At 45.0% G+C, this 20236-nt stretch overlaps 1 protein-coding gene across 1 annotated transcript in view; it reads left to right on the top strand.

The window, feature by feature from the left end:
- The window catches only part of NUDCD3 (NudC domain containing 3), a 36528-nt gene extending 19973 nt beyond the window's left edge, over positions 1-16555 (top strand). The window contains exons 4-7 of the mRNA XM_088443330.1: positions 1707-1839; positions 6478-6621; positions 8726-8914; positions 14624-16555. Of these exons, the coding sequence (XP_088299456.1) occupies positions 1707-1839; positions 6478-6621; positions 8726-8914; positions 14624-14734 (577 nt within the window). The 3' untranslated portion in view covers positions 14735-16555. The remainder of the gene's footprint in view (positions 1-1706; positions 1840-6477; positions 6622-8725; positions 8915-14623) is intronic.
- The last annotated feature ends 3681 nt before the right edge of the window (positions 16556-20236 follow it).

Here is a 20236-nt window from a genome sequence, read left to right as displayed (position 1 = left end):
CACAGCTAGTCTGTTTGCTAGCTCTCTGTGCTCCTTGTCTCGTTTACCTCCAGTGTCCCAGTTGCAGAACTCAGTTGATGAATTTGTTTGCTGCCAGCTCCAGTTCATAGTGCTACTGCCAGTGCTCTGCTCTTCTCAGTTCCGGTAATCTGCCGCTGCCTGCGCTACATTACAAAGCCTCCTCCACCAGCATTCCCAGTCAGCATCGGTACCAAGTGGGGTTTAGTTCCCTTTTCCCTGTGATCTCCGTCCTCCGCATCATCCAGCAAAGGTAGAGACATTGATGAACAAGTACGCCCGGCGTCCAGCCTCGTTCCAATATCAGGAAACTGCTCACAAGGACTTACCTGCACCCAGTCCGGGTTCACTTTGCACTTCGGATTAGGCCCATTCTGGCTAGTGCTTGGGTCATCAGAGCCATAGACCTGGATTACTCAGATGATTTCAGGACTTCAGTCTGTGGAGGATACTTCTGAATCCTTTTCTTTAGCAGACCCGGTCCATCTTGCCTTAGAATGCCATGCTGCGCGGTTAGACTGGAGTGAGTGAGCCGCCAAGTCTCGTGCTTCTCTGCTAGCATTGTGCATCTTTTTTTTGCCAAAAATGCCTCTAAGGACTAGGATGCACCAGCAGACTTGTGCTGATTAAGTTGTTATGCGACACTTGTATATCTCTCAGGTGTGAGTTATCCGGTGTATGCAACAGCTGGGAAAGATAGTAGCTGCTTTCGAGGCAGTTCCATTCTCCAGATTTCATGCCCAGAAACTTCAGAACCAAATCCTTCACCGTGGGTCTAGGACACTTCCCGTCTGGTAAGATAACTTTTTAGGCTGTCTCTTCAGACACGCCAGTGACTACTGTGGTGGCTCCACACCCCAAATCTGACCAGAGGATCCCCCTTTTCAATTTGAAACTGGTGCTTTGGGGAGCAGTCATTCTGGACCAGCACATGGGTTTGTTATTGCCTGTGCCTGTTCCGGTTTCCCTTCGGGCTCATTCAACTCATGCTGTTGAGGCTTCTTAGGCAGTTCGTCATGGCGCATTGGTGAAACAGCTGTGCAGAGCAGCGACCTGGTCCTCTGTGCACACCTTCACAATATTTTACCATTTCCATAAATTTGGTACAAGGAACGCCAGGGCATAAAGCTCTACGTGCGTCTTTGCCGGGCAGTACCCACGTTGGCTTGCTTTGGGATATGTCGCATGTAAGAAACACAGCGTCCCCCAAATGGATGCAAGTGGAATTTGGATTTTACAGTCACAATAACAGCCTTCTTGTAGACTATCTGGAGAATACAGTGATGCCTCCCTGATATGTTGTTATTGTGTTCTGTTAAAATTATGAACATAACAATGTCATGTAATAATAATATGTTCTTCCTCCATACGGCTTTGCTAAACGAGTAACCAGGATCTGGTGGAAGGGGTTAGAGGGGGCAAAATTTTCTTTAACTATTTCAGTGCCAAACTCCTAGTGCCACACACACTGTAACCCACATGTAAGTAATGCAGTGTTCCCCAGGTGGACTACTAGGAAGGGGTTTTATGGTGAGTACAAAATTATACTTTTTAATACGATATTATGCTAGTTTTTGAGTGGGATCTGAGGGTATTATCCTCTGCACATAGAAACCAGATATTGATATTGCTTAACAGCTTCAGGAGTATATCCAGCCATTTCTAATGTGGTTTGTATTTCCTACCAGGGGTCAAGAAGATTTCCAACTGGACCCAGACAGCTACAATGGTGCCGTAAGGAAAAACTATTCCTGGTCGCAGGATTACATGGACCTGGAGATTAAAGTCCCGGTGTCTAAGGATGTGGTTAAAGGCAGACAGGTGATCTTTATTGCTATATCCTTTCATCTACGTAGGTGGAGTAATGTACAAATAGTGGCCCCAATAGCTGGTCTTACAGACAAGCACACTGAGACTGGCTTTGGACAGACACAAAGAAATCTGATTAGTTTTAATTAGCCTGTTGATGCTTAAATAGAATATTAAGGTTATATCACATCTGTAATAGGGACAGCAGTGTTTTTGCAATATGCTTTAATCTTACTATGTGGTATTGTGGTTTTACTGCATCCCAACATAAAGAAAATGCAGCCCCTCTAAATCTCTTCTTTATGTTTGTTATTCAGTAAATGATGTTATCTCAGCTATGGGCAGATTTATGTACACTGTGATCATTTATAGAATTAATGACCCTGTGTGTGTCTGCCGGGCAATCACACGATTCCTCCACATGGGTCTGGAACTCTCACATTTCTGATGGAAGAATATATTAAGTAACAGTAGTCGGCATATATTATCACATGTTACAGAAGACTATAGGTACAGCAGGAACGTTTTCCTTCTTCTAACGCTATGTGAGCTGTATAATCCTATGAGAGCCAGCAGGTGGAGCTGGAAACATAAAATGTGATTTCTAATCTACATAGCTGTATAACTGACGTGCACCAGTATATATTGCTAATGATGTAATAGTGGTTAGACCAAATATCCTAACACCATTCCTTTTAATTTAATCTGACCATTTTAAGGTTTCAAATCTCGCATATTTGGTCAGATTTATGTAAAAAAAAAAATTACTTTTATTTCTTCTTCAAGGTCCAAAGGGGGTCCACAGGGTTGACCTTGGGGGTATAGCTGGATCTGGATCTACGGGCACCACGCAGTTAAAGCTTTAGCTCCCAGGATGCACTAGGTCCATCCTCCTCTATACCCCGCCCCCGAGCCACAGGCACCTCAGTTTAAGTTGGTGCCCGGCCGGAGTCGTGTCACCGTTTGCGCAGGAGGGGCTGATTAGCAGCCCCATAGCTTTATTTTAAAGTTATTAGTTTAATTTTTTTTTTTACTTTTGAACTCTTCAGAGCGGCAGCAGCGGACTGTTCAGCGGACGCCTACCTTCATGTTCCTATAGCGTCTTCACACTAGCGGTATCTGTGGTTTGCTATACAACAGCATCACTTCCAGTTTCAGGCTCTGCACTTTGGCCTCTCCATGGCTCCAAGGGTATTCACCAAAATTATGGCTGTCATGGCTGCCCATCTACGGAGCCAAGGTACACGACTTCTGCCGTACCCCCTATTGCTGGCGAGCTCTCCGGAGGTACTTCTACAACATCTACACCTGACGATCGCTTGTCTGCAAGCACACGGGTTGCTGATAAATTGGAAAAAGTCCTCTCTACTTCCCTCACAAAGGATGGTTCATTTGGGAGCCCTTCTGGATTCTCATCAGCAGAGGATCTTTCTAACCCCAGAAAAGATTTCCTCCCTACAACTGTGGGTGTGCAGTTGCCTGAACAGTTGCCGGGTGTCTGGTCACTCGGCAATGCGTGTTCTAGGGTCCATGGTGTCCGCGTTCGACATGGTGGAATATGCCCAGTTCCATTCCAGGCCCCTGATTCTATCCTAATGGAACGGGTTACCAGGGCTGATTCTATCCTAATGGAACGGGTTACCACACTGGATCAGGACTCAGATGCTGGTCTTGTCTCCAGAGGTGCGCCTATCTCTATCTTGGTGGCTTCAGACATCTCATCTCACCAGGGGTCGACCCTTTTGGATCCCGGACTGGGTTCTTCGCACAACAGATGCCAGTCTCCGGGGTTGGGGTGCAGTGACAGGTCCACTTTCACTTCAGGGCCGTTGGACAACGGAAGAAGCAGTTCTCCCGATCAACATTCTGGAACTTTGGGCTGTGTACAGGGCCTTCCAGTTGTCAAGTCACGTTCTTCAGAGAAAAGCCGTACATGTTCAGTCCGACAAGTCCACCATGGTGGCGTACATCAACCATCAAGGGGGCACTCGCAGTCGAGCAGCGATGACCGAGGTGTCACGCATCCTGTCTTGGGCGGTGTGACACCTTTCAGCCATCCCGGGGAATGGTCGCTTCAGCAAGAGGTATATCAACTCCTTGTGGACAAATGGGGCCTGCCGGAGGTGGACCTCATGGCATCCCGTCACAATCACAAGTTGCCCGTGTACGGGTCCAGAACAAGAGATGCCGAAGCAAGCTTGGTGGATGCTCTGTCGGTGAGATGGACCTTCCAGTTTGCCTATCTATTCCCTCCGATATCCCTGCTTCCTCGGGTTCTTCGGAAATTCGAGCAGGATGGCAGCACGCTTCTGCTGGTGGCTCCAGCTTGGCCCAGGCGTCCTTGGTACTCAGAACTTCTGAGTCTCTCCATCGACACTACGTTCCTTCTGCCTCAACATCCGCACCTGGTGTCTCAGGGTCCCTGCCTTTACCCGGATCTGGGTCGTCTGTCTTTGACGGCGTGGCTTTTGAGACATCCATCTTAAGGTCTAAGGGTTTCTCTAGCTCGGTCATCAGTACGATGCTGCGGGCGTGCAAGCCTGCCACCGCCAGGATTTACCACAGAGCGTGGCATACCTATTTTCAGTTGTGTGGCATGAGAAATTACGATCCTCAAGTGTTTCATGTTTCTAGGATTTTGGCGTTCCTTCAGTCTGGTTTGGACCTCTGCTTACGCCTAGCTTCTTTAAAAGTTCATGTATCTGCACTATCTGTGTGGTTCCAGCGAAGGATAGCTCCACTGCCAGATATCCGCACCTTTTTCCAGGGTGCTCTCAGGATTCAGACTCCCTTTGTTCCTCCAGTGGCTCCTTGGGATATGGCGGTAGTTCTTCGGGCCCTCCAGGGTCAGTGGACCTCAAATGGTTGACTACTAAGATTCTTTTTCTACTGGCGATTGCTTCGGCCAGGAGGGTGTCAGAATTGGGGGCGCTTTCCTGTCGTCCTCCCTTTCTGATATTTCACCAGGACAGGGCGGTGCTTCGCACTCGTCCTAGTTTTCTTCCTAAGGCGGTTTCTAAATTCCACATTAATCAGGAAATTGTTGTGCCAGCCTTTCGGTCACCTGACCTCTCGGCTGGTGAGGCCTCATTGGATGTGGACCGGACTAGTTCCATTCGGAAGTTGGATTCCTTATTCATCCTTTTTGGATTCACAAGAGGGGGTGGCCAGCCAACAAACAAACTTTGGCTAGATGGCTTCGTTTGGCGATTTCTGAGGCTTATACGCAGGCGAGTCTGCCTGTTCCAGCCTATGTTAAGGCTCATTCTACCTGGTCTGTGGGCCCCTCGTGGGCAGCTAGCCATGGCGCCTCGGTTGTTCAGCAGTGTAAGGCGGCCACGTGGTCTTCCATCATGACCTTTCTGAGGTTCTATGCTTTTGACACCTTTGCCTCTCAGGAAGCTTCCTTTGGGCACCGGATTCTCCTTTCAGCACAGGAGCGTCTCTGCCTTAATTGGGCTGCATTGGGACATCCCTAAGGTCAACACTGTGGACCTTGAAGAAGAAAATGAGAGATATGGTAACTCTTTCTTTGAAGTCCATAGGGTCCACAGGGCACCCGCCCTGACGCACCTGGCTTCATATGGGCTGTGTTGCTGGTCACCGATTTTCCGTCTCCCTTTCTGTGAGTATGTTTCTTGTGTGTTCCAGTCTTCCTTCTCTCTGTTTTTCCTCCTCCGACCTTGGCTACTTACCAACTGAGGTGCCTATAGAGTAGGATGGACCCAGTGCATCCTGGGAGCTAAAGCTTTAATTGTGTGGTGCCCGTGGATCCAGATTCAGCTATACCCCAAGGTCAACCCTGTGGACCCTATGTACTTCGAAGAAAGAGAGATAACAAGGGTAAGTTCTTACCATATCTCTCATTTTTTTCGTTGATATGTATTAGTGTTTACACATGAAATGGGGTACAGAAGGAGAAACACAACACAGCCCAAGGGCAAGGGGGTACACAATGGTCATAGTAACAATCAAATAAATATAGGTGAATCACAATACGTGCTTGGTTTTCCTCCATACACTTAGCAGAAGTATCGCCAAAGGCTATGAGGAATGCTAAGGCTACTCACCACAGAATACACCTGACTAAGGGGAATAGTGCTACCAGAGTCCACATTACCTCTGTCACTGCTCTTATTCGCCCAATAGTCACTCTCAATAAGAGAAAGGAGGCTGAGTTGGAATAACTACAATCCCCTGTTTTGAATTGAAAGTGTTTGTGCACCTTCACGGCAATGGATACCAGACTGGGGACGGAGACGGCACAAGTAGCTGTTAGGATATGCCCCATCGCATAGTGATCTGCAGAGGTGATGGCCCCTTGGTATATATGAAAAAGTGACAGCAGCGGTTCAGGGGACCACAGGCACCCCAGTGATCTGCTTGATTAGTGGGAACAGCTCCCCCCACAAAGATCTGAGGACCGGAAAGACCCAAAACACATGGAGGATGTCTCCCACCTGACCACACTTCCTCCATCGATATTTATAGAGGGAGGGACACATTTTATGTTGCCTATCAGGAGTCACATTGCCAGAGTCCAAGATGGCAGACGCAGTCTCCTAATGACCCTTCAGGCATTAGAAAACGTTAAACTACTATTAAGGATGTGTAATGTAGAATAACCAGCTTGGTGATGTTCCCCCCCAGGTGACGGTGGATCTGCGCAGCACATGTATCCACGTGGCAGTGAGAGATAGTCAAGGGGAGCACGTCCTTATGGATGGAAACTTCACTCATAAAATAAATGCAGAGACCTCCTTGTGGAGCCTGGAACCTGGGAAATGCATCTCGGTAATAAGATATTATTATCTCACATATTAGTGTTGCATTTTATCGGCCTGTACAGCATATTGCTGTAGTGTTGAACTACACTGGGCATCCCTATGCTAAGTTACTAAAGAGGGGAGGTTACCATTCCTACAGCAGAACTGTCCAGCACTTTTATCCTTTATAATGAGAAATACACAGAAGAACAGTTATATAACCTGGAGTTCTAGAACTAGAAGCAGTGAGTTTCCTGTAAGTTTACAATAAAGGAATACTGCCTGTGCAGGCACTAGTATAGTTATTACACATGGAGGGGGAAATAATACAGTATGTACTGACATTCTTAAAGCTAGACCCAACTGCCATTACACACCTTACTTTCCAGTTAGTGGCGGGCGATATTTTGCGTCAGATAATATTAACCACATCCAGTATTACAAATAAAGCTCTGTACAGCGCTGTTTAACCAAACCCACGTCTCACATCACGAGGTAACCTCTGAGGTAAGCATTGTAAGGTACAGAAATCATCAAATGTTACTATAGCTGGGCACCACGTTTATAATAGATGCCTCACAATTGTACTGAAGAGCTGTATTTAGTTAAATATCTAACTAATTATTATAAATTGGCCAGCTTGTCCTCATATACTAATGGTGAGTGCACACTATGTCGTTCGTACAGCTGACGATTGACATATCACATAGCGCATCTGCGGGTGTGTACAAACTATATGTATAGGAACTACATAGTTCAGACATACCAGATCGGCCCTGCAGCACAACCGATGCCAATATATCTTGCAGATATATCGGTGCATCTGGCTGTGTGTATTGGCAACCCGCCATCCATCCGTGCCCTGGCTGCAGGGACTGCCGACACTGACATTCCAACTGGGCAGGCAAATTTATATGCCCACCCAGCTGTGATGTCTGGGCCTTATTCAGACCCGCTCGCGAGCGCTGAGCGCTCGCAAGCGGGTCGATGTTGCCCAAGTGCGCATGCGCACGACGGAGGCGGCTCCGTCGTGCGCATGCACAAGACCCAAATAACGAAGGCCAAGCCGTCGTTATGGGTCTCGCACCAAAGGGGGCGTGCTGTCAATGGTGATTGACCGCACGCCCCCTTTGGTGGGCGTGCTGGGGGCGTGGCTGCCCAGACGGAGGAGTTCCCATGGGAACGCCTACCGTCTGGGGCCTACCCCACTGACATCACAAGTGATGTCAGTGGGAGTGCTTTTGGCTCTGATAGAGCCAAAAGCACTCCAGGGCTTGCGGCAGACGAGACCCTACCACAAGGGTCTCGTCGCAAGCCCGATGGTCTTGACCATCGCGACCATCATTTTGGCCGCTCGCTATAGCTGTGGGTGGTCACCCACGGCTATGCGAGCGGCCAGGAGGCCGCTCCAAAAAGTAAGAGGGACGGCCCTGATTCAGAGCGAGCGCTCTGTGAGAGCGTCCGGCTCTGAATCAGGGTCTCTGTCCAGACATATCGAGCGGCCGATTAGTAAGTGTGTGTAGCTTACCAAATCGGTCGTTTAAGTGTGTACCCAGCTTTAATGTCCGCCCATTGTAAAACACAAGTAATGCTATGTAAAAGGGATACTAGTGACATACATAAATGTATATGTAAACATTTTGCAGCTCACCTGATCAGAGGATATTTGAGATAAAGTTGTGAGTGTGGACACACACACCAGTGTTCCTGTCAGTAATCCTAGAGGACACTGCAGGCAGCCTCTCTCCGGACACCATTTGTGGAAACTACTGATAACAGAGGACAACAACTTGCACTTGGCTGCATATTAAATGCAATTACAGTGGCAAACATCCTAATAACTTGTACATGCATATTTGTCAGTGATGTTAGTAGCTGTCTTACATTTTACAATCTATATTTCAAGTGTAGCTTAATGGTCCCCTGTGATGAGTATTCCCAGATATAGAATCATCAATATACAATGACATGTTTTCACTATCATTATAAATCAGACTTTGCCAGCCTATAGTCCTGCAGGTGTTGCGGAATTATTCAGCATTCTGGGAATTGTAGTTCTATAACAGCTGAACAGCCATATGTTGCCTAACTCTCTGAAATATATACTGTACAGCAGTGTTCTTCTCTCATAGATCAGTCTCAGTAAATGTGGGGAATACTGGTGGAACGCAGTCTTGGAAGGCGAGGAGAAAATTGACATTGAAAAAATCAACAAAGAGCGTAGTATGGCCACAGTAGATGAAGAGGAGCATGCTGTGCTGGACCGTCTCACATTTGATTATCACCAGAAAATACAGGGGAAACCACAGAGTCATGAAATGGTAGGTTGTAGCCATATGTGATCTGCCCACTGACAAGCTACTCTAATAGACCTACTCTCCTTATACTGGCCATGGTAGTACAACTATCCTTCCCTTCCACAATAACCATATAGACGACTTCTCCTTATACAATACTGTGCAAAAGTTTTAGGCAGGTGTGGAAAAAATGCTGCATAGTATGAATGCTTTCAAAAATAGAAATGTTATTAGTTTATTTTTATCAATGAACAAAATGCAAAGCGAATGAACAGAAGAGAAATGTAATCAATATTCGGTGTGACCACCCTGTGCCAAAGTCAGGGATTTTGGAGGATTATAGTCAGGTGTATGACTAACCAATCATACCAAACAGGTGATAATGATCATCATTTTCAGATGTAGGTTGAAACACAGTCATTAATACCCCTTTTACACCGACTGAAATATTCCGGGTTGATGCACATGAACGCGCATAATCCCGGGAATTTCGTCGGTGTGAACGGATCAACCCGGCTCCATTGCAGGGTTGAGCGCGGGTTATTCCCGTGTCACCCTGCAATGTAAACGGCGCGGCCCGGCTCACGATGACCCGGGTCGCGCCGCATGCCGCCTGATTGGCCGGCTTCAGTGGCGCTTGGAGATGACATCTCCAAGCGGCCACTGCAAGCAGCGCCTGGCCGAGCGGCACGAAGCAGCGCACCCCACCCGCTCTCCCTGCCTCCGGACCGCTGCAGGATAAGGTAAGTAGGTCGCGGGGGGGGGGGGGGGGAGCGCTGCTCACGGTCGCCGGGCCAGGTGTGAGCGTTGCCGACTTGGGCATAGCCCGGGTTGGCGCCGCAGTGTAAAAGGGGTTTGCCCCGGGTCTGATCCGGGTTAGAAACGTGTTCCAAATCCCGGGTCGGACCCGGGGATTTTGGTGTAAAAGGGGTATAACTGAAACAGAAACAGCTATGTAGAAGGCTTAAAACTGGGTGAGGAACAGCCAAACTCTGCTATAAAGGTGATGTTGTAGAGGACAGTTTCATGTCACAGGTCATACACCATGGCAAGACTGAGCACAGCAGCAAGACACAAAGATTTCAAAGCAGACTGGGGTTTCAAGATGTGCTGTTCAAGCTCTTTTGAAGAAGCACAAAGAAATGGGCAACATTGAGGACCGTAGACACAGTGGTTCGGCCAAGGAAACTTAGTGCGTCAGATAAAAGACACATCATGTTTACTTCCCTTCAAAATCGGATGATGTCCAGCAGTGCCATCAGCTCAGAACTGGCAGAAACCAGTGGGACCAAGGTACACCTATCTACTGTTCGGAGAAGTCTGACCAGAAGTGGTCTTCATGGAAAAATTGCTGCCAAAAAGCCATACCTTCAACGTGGAAACAAGGCCAAGCAGCTCAACTATGCAAGAAAATATAGGAACTGGGGTGCAGAAAATTGGCAGCAGGTGCTCTGGACTGATGAGTCAAAGTTTTAAATATTTTTCATTAATAGAAGGCAGTTTGTTCACCGAAGGGCTGAAGAGCGGTACAATAATGAGTAGCGTTGCCTCTAGGCTGTTTTAGCGGGGTGCTGCACCCTGTCCTCCTTCTGGAGGGCAAAAAGCACCCTGCCCTTACAGCCTGCGGGTGCCGTCTTCACCCGCGGGTGGGGAAATATGCGCCCGGCATCTATTCTCCCTGTCTGCAGCGCTTGGGGGCTGCCCGGCATGTCCGTAAGTGACATGCCAAGAATGACGAAAAGGGGAGGCATCTTATAGACACGCCCCCTTTTATTTGGGCCCCACCCCTTTTCGGGTGCACGCAGTGCCCTCTGTAGCTCCAACACCCTGTCTGCCGCCGGAGCTAGAGTGAACACTAAATGAGTGTCTGCAGGCAACAGTGAAGCATGGTGGAGGTTCCTTGCAAGTTTGGGGCTGCATTTTAGCAAACGGAGTTGGGGATTTGGTCAGGATTAATGGTGTTCTCAATGCTGAGAAATACAGGCAGGTACTCATCCATCATGCAATACCATCAGGGAATGGTCTGATTGGCTCCAAATTTATTCTGCCGCAGGAAAACGACCCCAAACATACAGCCTATGTCATTAAGAACTATCTTCAGCGTAAAGAAGAACAAGGAGTCCTGGAAGTGATTATATGGCCCTGATCTCAACATCATCGAATCTGTCTCGGATTACATGAAGAGACAGAAGAATTTGAGTAAGCCTACATCCACAGAAGATCTGTGGTTAGTTCTCCAAGATGTTTGGAACAATCTTCCTGCCGAGTTACTTCAAAAACTTTGTACAAGTGTACTTAGAAGAATTGATGCTGTTTTGAAGGCAAAGGGTGGTTATACCATATATTAATTTAATTTAGATTTCTCTTCTGTTCATTCGCTTTGCAATTTGTTAATTGATAAAAATAAACTATTAACACTTCCATTTTTTTTTTACATATTCTTACTTTGCAGCATTTTTTCCACACCTGCCTAAAACTTTGCACAGTACTGTACTTCCCTCACACACAGCTGGCCTCCAATTCCATAATAACTATAGACAGCTCCTTATACTGACTCCACAAGCAGCTGTCCTTCCTCCTTATAATTACTACATAGATTTCTCCTTATACTGATCCCATAAACAGCTGTCCTTTACTCCCATCATTACCACATAGACGACTTCTCCTTATACTGACCCCATACACAGCTGTCCTTCACTCCCATAATTACCACATAGACTTCTCCTTATACTGACCCCACACAGCTTTCCTTCACTCCCATAATTACTATGGACGACTTCTCCTTGTTTTGACCCCACACACAGCTGTCCTTCACTCCCATAATTACCACACGAATACTTCTCCTTATACTGACCCCACACACAGCTGTCCTTCACTCCCATAATTACTATGGACTTATTCTCCTTGTATTGACCCCACACACAACTGTCCTTCACCCCCATCATTACCAAATAGACTTCTCCTTATACTGACCCCACACACAGCTGTCCTTCACTCCCATAATTACTATGAACCTCTTCTCCTTGTATTGACCCCACACACAGCTGTCCTTCCCTCCCATAATTACTTTGAACCTCTTCTCCTTATATTGACCCTACACACAGCTGTCCTCCCCCCCATAATTACCGCATAGACGACTCCTCCTTATACTGCCCCCACACACAGCTGTCCTTCACCACCATCATTACCACATAGACGTCTCCTTATACTGATCCCATACACAGCTGTCCTTCACCCCCATCATTACCACATAGACGTCTCCTTATACTGACCCCATACACAGCTGTCCTTCACTCCCATAATTACCACATAGACTTCCTCTCCTTATACTGACCCCACACACAGCTGTCCTTCACTCCCATAATTACCACATAGACATCTCCTTATACTGACCCCACACACAGCTTTCCTTCACTCCCATAATTACTATGGACGACTTATCCTTGTTTTGACCCCACACATAGCTGTCCTTCACTCCCATAATTACCGCATAGACTTTTTCTACTAATACTGACCCCACACACAGCAGCTTTTCACTCCCATAATTCCCACATAGACTTCTCCTTATACTGACCTCTTAAACACAGCTTTCCTTCACTCCCATAATTACCACATAGACTTCTTCTCCTTATACTGACCCCATACACAGATGTCCTTCACCCCCATCATTACCACATAGACGTCTCCTTATACTGACCCCACACACAGCTGTCCTTCACCCCCATCATTACCACATAGACGACTCCTTATACTGATCCCATACACAGCTGTCCTTCACCCCCATCATTACCACATAGACTTCTTCTCCTTATACTGACCCCATACACAGATGTCCTTCTCTCCGATAATTACTATGGACTTCTTTTCCTTGTATTGACCCCACACACAGCTGTCCTTGACTCCCATAATTACCGCATAGACTACTACTCCTTTTACTGACCCCACGCAGCTTTATTTCACTCCCATAATTACTATGGACTTCTTTTCCTTATACTGACCCCACACACAGTTTTCCTTCACTCCCATAATTACCATGGATGACTTCTCCTTGTATTGACCCCACACACAGCTGTCCTTCACTCCCATAATTACTATGAACCTCTTCTCCTTGTATCGACCCTACACACAGATGTCCTTCACCCCCATAATTACCGCATAGACGACTTCTCCTTATATTGACCCCACACACAGCTTTCCTTCACTCCCATAATTACTATGGACTTCTTTTTCTTGTATTGACCCCACACAGCTGTCCTTCACCCCCATAATTACCACATAGAGGGGAATTCAATATGAAACGTAAACTTCGCTGTCGAAGTTTACGTTTCATATCGGAGATTTTACCTGCGTTAAAGTATCGGGCGTACGCCCGCTTATCCCCGTATTCAATATGAAATTAACGAAAACGGGAGCCTGCGAAGTTGGATTTGCGTAAAGTTACGAATTTTTCCTTAAAAAAATTGTAAGACCCCCCTAAAGTTGTAAAAACATGGGGGATCACTATGGGTACCCCCGTTTTAGCCTTTAAATGAAAGTCGGGGATTTAAATAGCTGCAGCAGGTGTTTTTTCCCGACATTGAAGAAGTGTTGCAGAAGAGCACTTAGGTTATTTTTTTCGTTTTTTTAAGTGGTCCCATCAAATTTGGGGTACATGAAAATGGGTACTAGCATATTTTGGTGTCCCTAAAGTAAGTTTTTAAAAATTCTGCATTTGTGCACCTGCTGCTATAATTCTATTCTAGAAAACACCTGCCGCATACTTGTAGAATAGCCCTGAACCTATTTCTCTATTCTTAAACAATTTTTTCCCATTTTTTTTTTTTCACCCCATTTTTTAAATTAATTTTTTGTGGTGTCCCTATTTTTTTAAAAAAGTTTTTGTGACAGTTCTTTTTTAAATGTCATTCCCAGGAGTGCAGGCTATTTTTTTTAAGCCTGCACCCCTAAACCCCAATTCTGCACTTTTTTTCGACACCTATTCAATGGTGAAAAGTTATCCCCGTTTTTTATCAAAGACTTTTCGAACCTGCGATAAGTCTTTGAAATTGAACATGGTGTAAAAGTAAAACCTGCGATAATGACGTGATACCTCCGATATTAACGCAAAAACTATGTTTTCGCTCCCATATTGAATACCCCTAATAGTCTTTTCCTTATACTGACCCCACACACAGCTGTCATTCACTCCCATAATTACCGCATAGACGACTTCTCCTTATACTGACCCCATACACAGATGTCCTTCACACCCATAATTACCCCATAAGGAACGTAACCACTAGACGATATGCTCCCTGAGCGATATCGTCTAGTGTGTCCCCGGCACGGTGTGCTCAATGTCGTTCAAGACATTGAGCACACTCGCTGAACGATATCATTAACGATATTGTTCAGCGCCGGGCTCTCTCCCCCATCCCATAACATAGTCAGGTTGGCCTGCATGTTAACCCGATGAACGATAATGAAGAACGACCCGCGGGAACGCGCGTCGTCGTTATCGTTCATCGTTATTTGTGTTAAAAATGGACGATAAAGTTGACGACTGAACGATAACGATATCGTTATCGTTCAGTCATCCACTTTAATCGCCCAGTGCGTACGCACCTATAGACTTCTTCTCTATATACTAACCCCACATCTTGCTCTGTACAGATAAGTTTGGGTCCCACCTTGTTGTTCCATGTTACACAATGAGGCTCCATCTCTAACTAGCGTTCCCCTGTCCTGTTACAGAAGGTCCATGACATGCTGAAGAAGGGATGGGATGCAGATGGATCCCCATTCAAGGGGCAGAAGTTTGACCCTTCCATGTTTAACATCTCTTCTGGCGCCGTACAATTTTGACACGCAGTATACATGGGAGCAAGTGCTTGTCTGTCCCTCCTGAGGTCAACGTTTACACCATCACATCTTTATCGTAAATCATCTACTTTTCATAATGTATTTAAATACTTATTTAAAATCAGTTTGTAATCATTTTAAAACTGGGACTTGACAGAGACTGGATTTATTTTATCTTGTGGAACATGTGGATTGGTTCCTCTTTTTCACCCTTGTGATTTTACTCTGTGATCAGGCCTAGTGTTATACTGGGATACAAGGGCACTGCGCTTTTCCGCACTTGCTAGCGTAGCATCAGAAGCTCCTATAGAGGCACAGATGTGAAGGGAAAACCTCTGTTTCGCTGTCACACCGGAAGCGCTCATACTTGCAGGACGTTTCATCCAACGCCTGCCAAATGCAAATGTGCGGTGCCCTAAGATGCCATGTAATATCAGAATCAATGATAGAAAAAAAAAAGAAGAGAAATGCTTATTCATACTCGGGGCCCCATTTACCGACGATTCTTAATTGCAGCAGCATATTTTGTTTAGTATTGCAGTGATACAAACAAATATGCCACTGGTATTCATCATTACTTACCTCGTCGGCGTTCTCCTCCGCTCAGCTGCTGGCAGCCTATCTCTGCCAGTGACAGGCTGCTCTGTCATACACATGCACGACGGTCAGTCTGTGCATGAATGAGTAACCCCGCGGTTAGGGGACAGCATTGCTCGTGCCATCTAAAGATGGTGAAAGTGATGTCGTTTTTGTTAAATACAGAAAGGAGGACATAACCCCTTTAGCGAGTGCTAAAGGGGTTATGCACCGTTATTAGATGCGGCCCTCAGTTTGGGCACTCTTTATCAGATATCCTCTGTTAGGTAACCTTTGGTACAAACACAGTTGCCAGGTGACTGCCCTCCTCACCCTCACTCGGTCTGTGAGAGTTGTACTTCAGTGTTACCTTTACTTGTTCTATGACCACCCAAGTAACTTGCTGCTCCCAGTAATTATTCACCTTTAGTTCCTGGGGTAATCCGCCTGCGACTAGCTACATATATGCTATAGAATCATACTTCTCTTTCCTGTTTATCCCATGACATGGGTTAATTACTGGATTAATATTTATGTTTTATATAAAGCCGTTTACAATACTTTTTTTTTTTTTGGGTTAATACAGTAATAAAAATCATTTCACAACATGGGATAACACCCAGCATTTAGCAAGCATTGGCTGTTGGCTTCTACAAAACACCAGTGGTGTGAATGCAGACCTTCCTCCTGCCCCCAAAGATATTATGTGGCATAGAACACAAAATGTATGAAAACTGTGCTACAAGGGACTGCGTTGAATATTCGCCTTTCTATAGTTATCTAGGACAGTTTTGATGCCACCCAGATTGTTCCCTCTCATTGTACAAACTCTCAGATCTACTGGAATGTCCTCGGTCTGCACCCTTTCAGGCGGCATCTCTGTGATGAGTAATAGAACTATTCATTTAGTAGAAATCAACCCATCTCGCTTTGAAATTGTCCAGTCTTGGGGTGCTATGTTTGGATTGCAATTGTGTCTTACAGGATATAAGGAGAGTAAGCCTTTTAAAATATATTTAGACTGTCAGGAAGAAAGTTCCCTGGTCCTGAAGTTCCCTCTGAGGGCACCATCTCTTTTAGCTTAAGTTCTCTCGCTTTGGGCACACCTGCCAAGGCGGTATAAATCTGCAGTTTCCAAATGTTATATGCAAAATATAGTGGTGCTCGCTGCCGGTAATGTGAGACACGAGAGATACCTCACAGTCTCTGTTGAAATGAAAATAAAGTTAAATAAATTTGTTGAGTGTTGCGGTTTCCATTTTTCATTGCTCTCTTATAAACGGGTTCCACTTTTTCTATGGAAAATATTTTACAGGTATGAATGGGAATCTCACATTTCAAAGTCACTAAACCCTTCTGCACATTGTAATTATGTCCCATCTGCAGTGCACGGTTTTGCCAAGGTGCAGACTTGCTCCTGCATTTGTTTGCTTTGCTCCCAGCTCTGAACCAGCTCCTGTTATAATGCTACTGCCTGTGAATGTAATTCAGATAGGAGTAAACTCTCATGTATATCGGTCTGTAAAGACTAATTACAACTCTGACCTTCCCCCAGCCTTCCTTTTAAGGCGTACCACTGATGTGATCTTGTGTTTTAGGGGCAGATGTACTAAGCTCTGGAAAGTGATAAACTACCCACCAATTAGCTCCTGTCATGTTACAGGCTGTGTTTGAAAAATGACAGTTGGGAGTTGATTGGTTGGTAGTTTATCACTCTCCAATTTATCACTTTCCAGAGCTTAATATATTTACTACTTAGTTTGCCCCCTTAAAAAGGTGTGAACGGGGTCAGTGATGGGATTGGTCATGTGCCAGATAGCAGGAACACAGTGGACTGGATGGAATAATGACCCTGCACACGCCGTGAAATGGTCACCGATTTGGAAAGTACAAAATTAAAACGCCTAAACTCCGGACGCCGGTTGGTCAATTTAGCCCAATTAAATCTACCAACTGAGACACAAGTTTCTGTTGTTCTTCCATAGTAATCAAACATCGCCTACTTTTCTGTTATTCTTTGACCACTGTAATAGTTTATTCAATGAACTAAATGTTATTTTACTAAACAGAGTAATCAATCTGCAATTATGTTAAAAAAAAAAAAAAAAGTTGGTGCTAAATTAAACCTAAATAAAAATGGGTTCAATTTTCCATTTACAGATTGTACAATTTATAGATCACTTCTTACAAGCTGCGGGGAAGCTGCACGCCACCACCACAATACACAGTGCCTTGGGAACAGCTTGTATTTCTTTTTATTAATCAGGTAATTATCGTGCAGTGGGCACAGAAGCTGCAGGTCTATTGTACAAACAAAGCCCTTGTATTATCTTTTATGGAAGAAATTCAGCCTGTAATGTATTATGAAATAGTGCATACAGCATACGGAAGACCAGTGTATAGACCACTAACTACAGTGTTTGGCTAATCTTCACGTACCTAAAAGCACCAGAGCTTCCTGTGTTATTTATATGGAGCTTTATGTCCGTTATTAGTTTATACGTCTCAATCTTTACACAGGACAGCATGGACACTAGCAGAGATCCACGGTATAATTATTCTGCATTATGCAATCTGCTTTCTGTGCGCTATTATATAATCAGTATCCAGTGTATAGCAACAGTTGGTTCAGCATGTTGTTTACTACTGCACATGGAGTATATTGTTACAAGTGTATAATCTACTCAGACATTCTATAGTGTGATGGATTCTCCTTGCCATCTTTACATAGAGAGCTAGTGGGGAGTTTACAGTCTGCAAGTACAGGAAGGGGGGGAACTGCAGTATTACAAACCTGCCTGGTGGTTGTTATGGTAACCAGCCTCTCACCACTTCTGATTGTGTGTTTGTGTGTTTTGCACACTAAAGAGAGGGAACGATTTATTCACTGCTGTAAAATGTTTAGAATATATAATAATATATACGGTACATATACTAGTACAGGCTAATTTTTTTTTTTTTTTTGTATATTCTGTTTTTATTGAAAGAAACAAGGAATACACTTTTGCAAAACATATGAACAAAATTTCAAATCTCGGCGCAGCGAGATATAATAATATAGCTAAACATAAATAGATAGGGAAAGACCAAAATAATCAACAATCATGTAAATTTCCTTATATCGAAAAGACAGTCCCAAAAAAAGATATAGTGTAAAATTCCGACTTTATAGAAATAAAACAAGGAAAAATAATAGGGAAAAGAGGGGAAAGGATATGAAATCGTATATGAGGGAGTTACCATAGTGGGAAAGAAAAATGAATAAACCAAATCACTTTATTAGTAGTGGATCAGTTCGTAGTAATCGGGGAAGAGATATCATTTTTATATTCTTTCAAAGTCTTATATTCAAACCAAGGGGCCATGAACTCAGATACTCTATCTACTGATGCTAGGAGTAGGTCCTCCATTCTCATATAGTGGTCTATTATTGAGAACCAAATTTTGCGTGTGGGTGGAGAGGACGATCTCCAAAGGTGAGGCACCACAGGACGAGCTGCGTTGCTTAAATGTCATAATAGTGATTTTTTTATATTTTGATAACGTAGAGGAGAGTGGTTCAACACCCAGAAAGCTGGGTCTGAGGGAACAGATGTAGCGAGAATGTCTTGGGAAATTGCTATAACATCGTCCAAGAAGGGTTTGAGAAGAGGACATGACCACCAAATATGAAGTAAGGATCTTATTGCGTTCAGGCACCTCCAACACCTAGCTGAGGACGAGGGGTACATTGCATGTAAGAGGGAAGGCTGTCCAAACCAACGTGTAATAATTAAGTTTTGGGTTTCTCTCATTTGAACGCACACGGAACTATGGTGAGCTTTGAGAAAAATATTTCCTAGTCATTTTCGGAGAGGGTTAACCCTAAATCTCTTTCCCAAGCTGGTACACAGGGAAGGGGAGCCTGGGAGTCCTGGTGTTGCAACAATTTGTATAGGGTTGAGACCATATGTGTTGGATTACAAGGGGAAACACAGAGTCTCTCAAAAGGTGTTAACTTCCGGGACACTTGTGGGAATCTAGAGCCTGAGTGCAGGAAGTGTCTAACTTGTAGAAACTTCCGAAAGTCTCTCTGAGGAATATCCCTCTTAGCTCTGATGTCGGAAAATTGCTTCACTGTCTTAGAAGTCACCAGCTGACCAACCAGACTAATCTTTTGTCAAAGTGTGTGTATAGTTTTAAAGTCATTTAATACTGCAGAGTGTGCAAAATACATTAATGAGCTGTAGTATATAGTAAGATATTTTATGCCATAACAGACTTTGGTGACATGTGGATTTCCAGCTAATTTGAAGCTATAAATCTCAGCTGTAGTTCTAAAACCCCTTGGGGGAAGGGGGGGGGGGGGTTAATCATGAATTGACTGTTTCTGGTGTAACACATAATAGAAAATATAGGAAAGCATAATCTCCCTTTCGTTGGTAGAAATCATCTTGGTTTTTTCTTTTGTTGCTGTTAATTAAGTATAAGGATTTTTTTTAGACTTCCGGTGCCGGGAGACTATGGAGTAAGACGGCTCTCTTGTCAGCTCCGGTGCCTGCTAGCCATTCCGCTCCAATAAGCCCATATCTGCTTCCACTCTGCAACCCCATCGCTCCCTGAAACCCCCTGGCATACTTACTGTATGGAACGCTATTTCCCCACGGCTATGTCAGGGGAGACCGCCTCGTTCCAGGGCTGAGGAAGATCGCGGCGCTACCTCCAAGATGGCTGCCGCATCCCACACAGACGCCGGCTCTCTCCAGTCTTCACAGTATCCTGACACCCAGGTACAGCGGAAGCTGAACAGACCCCAATCTCCTGCTAAATCAGGTATGGTGTCTTCTCTCACATATGAGGATGTGGTCCATGCTGTCAGGGAGACTGAACACACATGAAAAGTTAATAAAGATAACTCCCCTATTGTGATAATCCTTATGATTCCACAGG

The sequence above is a fragment of the Taudactylus pleione genome, unplaced genomic scaffold (assembly GCF_031769625.1).
Source record: "Taudactylus pleione unplaced genomic scaffold, aTauple2 ptg000329l, whole genome shotgun sequence".
NCBI classification, from domain to species: domain Eukaryota; kingdom Metazoa; phylum Chordata; class Amphibia; order Anura; family Myobatrachidae; genus Taudactylus; species Taudactylus pleione.
This window is presented reverse-complemented; position numbering and strand designations above follow the sequence as displayed.